The following is a 7,960-nucleotide window of genomic DNA, read 5'->3' as shown; positions in this document are numbered from 1 at the left end:
TTGTACGATTTATGCTTCACGTGTGGATACACATTTTGAAACCAATCTAATTTTTTCTGGATCTACAGCTACAAATATAACATTTAAGATTTTGAGTTATAATTTACTGTTTTATCTTCTTCTTATATCCATGTTGTCTCAACTATAGGAGTTTGGACACCATTTGCCTCAATGTAGAGAGGTACCCATCTAGTAACCATACACCTCAACACCTTTTCATCAATTGATTTGACTAAAACTCTTATTCTAGTCTTTCAATCAATATGCCTAATTTGAACCATCTAATAGTAGTGGACATTGAGTTCAACTTTAAATGGATGATTTTAATACCAAACCCCAAAAAAAAATCTAGTAGTTAAGTGTACCAAAAAATGTAGTTACACTAATTTGTACAATAAGCTTTTACATATTATTACCAAAAATACCACATTATCTTCTTATTAATCATCCATATTATCTTCAATATGTTCATCAACTATGACTTGCATTATCTTCAAGAAACATATGATTATTAAACCTTAACATATAATCTTCACATTAGTTGATCAAGTTCTTGTTGCCTTATCACACAAGCTATTCATTATCAGCTAAGATAATCACCAAAATATATCCATCATAAAAATAACCACTATCTACTATTAATCATCACAAATTTTGCTGTCAAGTTATCTGTTAAAATAAGAGGTATATTTGTCGTAAAAAAACTACCGACAATATGTAGATCAATTTGACTAATATTGGCACATGTTTGACTGAAGTTGTGGCATGAGATATACCAACATTAGTTTCAAAATATTGTGGTACACTTCAGCCTATGCACCAACAGTGGTATTGTAGGAACCCTAAAAATCAAATTAATACTGGAATGGATATGCAATTCAAAAAAGACAATAGTTTATAAAAATAAGGGTTAATTCATATTTTGAGAATTGAATTTGGTAACTCTTTTAAAGTTAGATTTTGAATTTGGTAATTGTTTTTATATTAGGACTTGAATTTTTTTTATTCAAGTTAGGCCTGAACTTGGCAAATGTTCCTATATTAGGACTTAAATTTTTTTTTTGTCCAAGTTAGTCCTTGAAAGCCTTATAGTTTAAGTATTAGTATAGGAAAAATTGCCAAGTTCAAGTCCTAATGTGTGAACAATTGTCAAATTCGAAATTTGACAAAAAAAATTCAAACCCCAACATAACAAAAGTTGTTAAGTTCAAACCTAAATAATGATTTAACCCTAAAAATAAAAAAAAAATAAGTAATGAAACAACATATATAAACAACATAAATAATAAGTATAATAGTTTTTGTTAGAAATATATGGATAAACTTATCCCTAGTGTCAATCTGTGAATATATATACATGAGCTAATCATGTAGACTCATTTGGCTTAGTTTTGAAGAACATATATAAACTTATATATTTCTTAGCAATGGAGGGTTACTAAATATTGCAAATTATTAATAATCTCCCACTAATTTGAGATGTTAGTAATCAATTTATCTTTTGCACAAAATGTAGCTTAAAATTTTAATGAAATTAGTATATGCATATTGAACTAAAACTTGGTGTATTAAATTGAATAAGTATAATTGCAGACTACTAACAGTTTTCACATCTTCAGTTTTGATACATGCCAAATGCATCAGCATGTGAAATAATGATTTCAAACTTGTGATTTGTGAATACAAGTATCACTTGAAATGCACGACACACTTGAAAGAAACAGCTCTGCTATGGCTTACAATGAGTATTCAGGATTCAATTGTTTGATACTTTTGGAGCATTAGTCGTCTTCACCCCCGACATCACCCCACCGAACATTGTACTTGGCTGCAAGATAATGTGCTCCGACGGGTCCTCTGCTCCCATAAGGGTATAGTTCTGGAGAAATCTTTTTTGCTTCAAGTTCTTTCAACAACGGCGTAAACAGTGACCAAGCAGCGTCGAGCTCATCGCTTCTAATGAACAACCTTCGCTCCCCTGCTATAGCATCTAAGAGCAACCTCTCATATGCATCTGGGATTTCTGTTGGATACCTGAATATCATAACCGGAGTCTTAAGTTCATGCAATGAGAGAATCTTGGAAGGAAATAAGGAGTTTCAGACAAAAAATTATCTTTATTTTTCAAATTGAATCCTGTTAGATATGCATTTTCTGGCAAGAAATCTTTATTTTGCCAAGGGTAGTTGTAAAATCTGTGATTTTAAGGGAAAACCGATGGGTTTGCCGGTCTAAAGATGCCGCTGAACTAAAAAAAATGGCCAGCAATGATTGTTTTTACTATGCAGAACATTATAGTTTCCAATATCAAGCTCGTTAAGTGCAGGTCAATGAAAGAAAGCAGCATATAGAGTTGAAAAACAGTTAATTTAACCCTCTACCTGGCTCGATAAAGCAAATTAAGGTCACTGCGGTCTAATCTCATTCCAAGACCAGGAACTTTGTTATTGATCTTCAGATAAATGGCTTCATCAGGTTGCACACGCAGCACAAGCTCATTTGTAGCCTTGTCCAAATCAGTTCCAAAATTACGCTTGTACAAATTACCTGGAACGTGTCTGAACTGAACTCTGATCTCCGCCCTGGGTTTTCAAGTCCACAACTTTTCAATCCATTCAATTATAAGAATGATTACAAGGCATAGGCCTGTGATAAAAATCAAAGAATAAAAATATCCACCTACCGCTTCCGATGCAAAGCTTTTCCGGCCTTCATGAGAAAAGGGACACCATCCCATCTAGCATTATTGATAAACAAAGCTGCTGCTGCAAATGTAGGCGTTATACTGTTCTTCGGTACAGTTGAGTCATCGGTGTAACCTGGATATGCTCTACCACCCTTGTTGTGGCCCTTATACTGACCAATGATGACATCTTCTAGTTCCAATGGTTTCATTGATCTCAGAACCTTTACCTGAAAATGCCCACCATGTTAGATTCTTGATAAATAGAATTTCCGGAAAACTAAAAACAATGTAAAAGTAAATCATGTCAAAGGTAATAATATTACCTTTTCATTCCTAATGTCCTCAGCATCTAAGCTGACAGGGGTCTCCATTGCAAATAGTGCCAGTATTTGCAGGAGATGATTTTGCATTATGTCCCGTATGATCCCGTAATTATCAAAATAACTGAAATCAATAAGAAACACATAAGTGATCTTGGTCACTGAAAAGAACCGTGTTTTTAAATGCAAAAAGATGAACAGCAACTCACCCTCCTCGTCCTTCAGTACCAAAGTCTTCAGAAAATATGAATTGCACATTGCGGATATAATTCCTTGACCATAAAGGTTCGAAAATAAGATTCGAGAAGCGAAGCACTGAGAGGTTCTCAACAAGCTCCTTACCCAAGTAATGGTCAATCCTAAAAAAGCATAATTAAAATTAAGATGTTCGATTAGTTTCATCAACTTCGACATTTTCATTTTAAAAACTGTAAAGCAAGATGTACCTGAATATCTGATCCTCAGTTAGATGCTTTTTCAGACATCTTGTTAGCTCAGCCGAGGACTCTGAGTCACGGCCAAATGGCTTTTCAACAATGACCCTTGTCCAGCCGTTTGCTGAAGAGGCCATCATGCTGGCACATCTCACCACATCCACGAATATATTTGGAGGTATCGACAAGTAAAATAACCTGTTTGACAGTTTTCCAGCCTGGAAAATAAGCTATTTCTATCAGTTTGCATGTATTGCGTGTTTAGCAGGCAAACAATGAAATCCATCATTAGGTTCAATAAGACATCCCAATGAGTGATAATCCTTGATATCATTTTCTAACCTTCTGTATTATACTTCATTAAGTATCAGATCTTAATCGATCTTTTCTAAGGCCAATTCCCCGGTATTATCATACAAGAACAAACATGAAAAACCTTCCACTATTGCACCATTCTAAAAATGTCAGGACTTCAATGAGAGGATCGTGTAGTGGTATCACAATTTGTAGGTGAAACAAATTGTAAAATGTTAGAAAATGCTATATGTTGTGGTTGCAATAGTTCGTTTTCAAAAGTAAATTTTCCATAAATCTAAAGAAAATTTCTCAGATTCTCAAGTCTGTTTCATCCCACTCCAAAAAGATAGCAAACCTAATACCATTAGATATGCATTGCTAAAACCTATGCAGCTCCTGTACCTACATGTACATTTTTAAGCTAGTCTTAAAAGGAAATACGAAAACAACAGAATAAGATTGATTCGAGGTTAAGGAAACCGAGAAAAAATGCAAGCTAACATGTTACCTCTTTCTTTTTCAGCTTGCTGTCTAGTTCAGCAAAATTCTCCTCGGAATTATATTCACCTGAATGGTAAAAGCATCTCTTCAGGAACTGCTCCATTTTATCTTTACAATTTTCCCTACAAGTCATAGCATGTAATAAATCAACACAACAACATACTGACTTTTTAGATATAACATGATCGAGATAAGTCAAGTTACTCCAGCATGATAATAATCTTACCTCTTATCGATTCGACAAGTTAAAGTTGTGCTAATGATGTTCCTGAGCTCTTCATCTGTGAGTTTAGTACGAGCATAACCGAAAACTATAAAGTTCTGCATAACAAGAGGAAACATAGCACAAACTCACTAGTCATTGCCAATGTCTTATTTTTCTGCCATATAGAAATCATGTAGGCTCCAGTCAAAGAAAATTATTCGATCTTCAGAAAGAAATGAAGAAGATTTTACCTTAGGAAGGCAATCTTCATAGTAAAGAGCAAAAAGTGCGGGGAAAATTTTCTTCTTAGCAAGGTCCCCTGAAGCTCCAACAACAGTTATGCTGAGTGTAGACAGTGCTTCCTCTTTGTCCAAGATGTCGATGAAAAATTCTTCTTGTTCTTCAGGGTTGATCCCTTTCGCCAAAGGGCTTCCGTCCATACCTAATCCCAAAAGCCTTCGAGTGAGAAACTAAACCAACCACAAACTTGATGAAGAATACACAAAATCACATGGTTTCCAGAATCCAAAACAGGCTTTCAATCACAATTACGAATACATGGTAAAAGAAACTATTGCACCGCTTTAGACTAATCTAAAAACCTCTTTAAATAGTTTATTATTTGACAAATTGATAATTATCCACCAAAATCATATTAGTACACAGCATCAAAGCTTCCCAGAAATCATACATAGGTGAAGTCAAAGTATTTATATCTCAAATCTTGAAAGGTAAAAGCAGCTTATTCCATTTCAACAATTCCAAAATCCAACAACTAGAATGCTTGCAAGTTGTAAATAACAGGTTACATTATTACCAACTGAAAATCAATTATCTAAATTTCATTCGCAAATACAGCTCAGTGCGTATTATGAACAAATCAAACAGTTTTTTTTTTTAAAAAGTAATAAAATGACTGACCACCCTGCATAGAAACAGCATTTAATGGATGTCCATTAGAGGATTTGATCCGGAAATGGTTGGTTGGACGGATTCTGGGGCAAACTTGAGAAACCCATTTAAAGAAACAACATCTCATTGGCTTCCAAACATTGAATTCAGAAGAGAAGGCAAGTGAAGAAGAAGATGAAGAAGGAGGAGGAGTAATCTGTGCAGCCATGCAAATGATGAATAAATAAGGGAATAAAGAAAAAAGAAAAAACTAAACAAATGTTAAAGCAAGCATGTTGCGTGCATTGTTGGATTATGATGCGAGTTAGGAGATAGATGTTTGGGGTACTTAGGAAAAGAATGTTAGAAAAATATCGTTGCCCTTTAGAGTTGTTCAAAAATACTAATGAAATCTGAAATGTGAGGTCAGGAACATTTCCTCTTTTAGATTCTGTTTTAATCTTATCAGGTTTTTATTATATATATAGTGGCGGTAAAAGCGGCTATTTCATCAGCTTCAGCGTTCAGGATTCCTTTCTTGGGTTGAGTCCAAATCAATAAACAATGGAACTTCAACAAAAAATAATAATAATGGAAAGAAATATATGATGCAAGTTTGTGTAATGATCCGGCGAGGGACCAAAGAAAGGAATCACAAGCAACAATATTTTTAATTTTAATTTTATATAATCTAAGAAAGAAATATAGGTTATAGGAGGATAATACGCTTCAGTATGCTCTAACTTATATCTTCCTATATACCAATCAAACTAAGACAATCTAAGAATATCGATACCAATCAAACTAAGACTTAATCGGCTAAAATAAAAAGTTTATTTATTAACAAAACTATAACTGCTTATTATAAAATTATAAATTTTAACGAAACAGTACCAGGTTTAGATAGGTTGAAAAAAATTATTAAATAAGTAATTTAAATATTCTTTAGTTTTTAAATATGGTAAGTGTTAAATAAAAATAGCATTAATCAAATTTATGGTCTTCAGTTTTTAATGTTTTACCTTCAATGTGTATATGATATTTTTACGGATGAATTGCAAAATTACATGTATTTTGATTTAATTTAATGTATAATGTTACAATAATTTTTTATTTGATATAATTGTATATATTAAATTTTACTTTTAATTTTATTTAAGTTATGGGAAATTTATTAATGCAATATTTTATTAAATTATAAAATGATTAATAAATCTAAATTGTGCAATTTTTAAAAATAATTTTAATTATTTCTACATAAATTTAATTTATTTCCACGTGGCTACAGTGATAAAAGTGTTTATTTCACTTTAAATTAGGTGGAAATAATAGAAAATAGTATAATGTAAGTAACGGTGTTCGTGGAATATAAAATTTAAAATTAAAATTAAAGTTTCAACGTAATAATTAAGAATAAATTAAAATTTATTATACAAAACTAATAGATAAAAGATGGATATGAGAATATGAGGATTTCTATTTCATTCTATATGTTTTCATCATACTTACAAGTAGTATACTCCACTATATATATATAAGGAGATTAGACTTTTTATATTCTAATACATAAATAAGAAAAATGGGTTACAAGGAGATGAAAGGTTTAAGGAAGATGGTTAAAGAAGATGAAAGGTGGAAGGTCAAGGGAGATAAAAGCTGAAAGGTTGAACATCCATTAAATAATATTCATAACACTTTCCCTTAGATGTTCATTGTACAAATGATATGTCTAATTAAAAACCTTACTAGGAAAAACCCTGTGGGACAAAAACCTAGTGAAGGAAAAAAGAGTACATAATCCTTTGATACACAATATGTCACAACCTTAAAAGAACGAATTTAATCCCCCTCATGTAAGCATTACTTAATATCTTTAAAACGACACAATCCAATGTTGAAAATTAACTTCTCAAATGTAGCAATAGGGAGCGCCTTAGTAAAAAGATCTGTCAAATTCTCACTTGAACGAATTTGTTGAACATTTATATCTCTATTCTTTTGTAGATCACGAGTGAAGAAAAATTTTGATGATTTATGTTTTGTTCTATCACACTTAATATATCCTCCCTTAAGTTGTGCAATGCAAGTTGTATTATCTTCATATAAAACTGTTGAAGCTTTTTATTTTTCAGAGCATAAACCACAATCTTTTCATATGTGATGAATTACAGACCTTAGTCACACACATTCATGACTAGCCTCATGGATTGCCAAAATCTCAGCATGATTAGAGGAAGTAGCAGCAATTGTTTGTTTCATAGAACGCTAAGAAATTGCAGTACCACCATATGTGAAAACATAACCAGTTAGTGATTGAGCATTGTGAAGATCAGATAAGTACCCTGCATTTGCAAAACAAACCAATTATGTTTTGGGTAGGTTAGGGAAAAACAAACTCATATCTCTTGTACCTTGAAGATAACAAAAAACATGTTTAACCCCATTCCAATGTCTTCAGGTTGGACAAGTGCTAAATCTTGTTAATAAGTTGACAGCAAATGATATATCAAGTCATGCATGACTAGTAAGATACATCAATGCACCAATAACACTTAAATATGGTATTTCAAGACCAAGAAAATCTTCATCATTTTCCCAAGGACGAAAAGGGTCTTTATTTACATCA

At 32.4% G+C, this 7,960-nt stretch overlaps 1 protein-coding gene across 1 annotated transcript; it reads right to left on the bottom strand.

The window, feature by feature from the left end:
• Positions 1-1,548: 1,548 nt before the first annotated feature.
• On the bottom strand, positions 1,549-5,782 carry LOC107912598 (glucose-6-phosphate 1-dehydrogenase, chloroplastic). The gene is made up of 10 exons (XM_016840838.2): positions 5,365-5,782; positions 4,695-4,885; positions 4,465-4,559; positions 4,246-4,360; positions 3,453-3,658; positions 3,216-3,365; positions 3,010-3,130; positions 2,684-2,913; positions 2,382-2,582; positions 1,549-2,034 (listed from the first exon to the last, which is right to left on the bottom strand). The coding sequence occupies exons 1-10, from the start codon at positions 5,561-5,563 to the stop codon at positions 1,782-1,784; spliced, it is 1,761 nt and encodes a 586-aa protein (XP_016696327.1). The 5' UTR covers positions 5,564-5,782; the 3' UTR covers positions 1,549-1,781.
• Between the last annotated feature and the right edge of the window lie 2,178 nt (positions 5,783-7,960).

The sequence above is a fragment of the Gossypium hirsutum genome, chromosome D11 (assembly GCF_007990345.1).
Source record: "Gossypium hirsutum isolate 1008001.06 chromosome D11, Gossypium_hirsutum_v2.1, whole genome shotgun sequence".
Taxonomy (NCBI): Eukaryota; Viridiplantae; Streptophyta; class Magnoliopsida; order Malvales; family Malvaceae; genus Gossypium; species Gossypium hirsutum.
The sequence above is the reverse complement of the archived record's forward strand: the minus strand, read 5'-3'. Positions and strand labels throughout refer to the sequence as shown.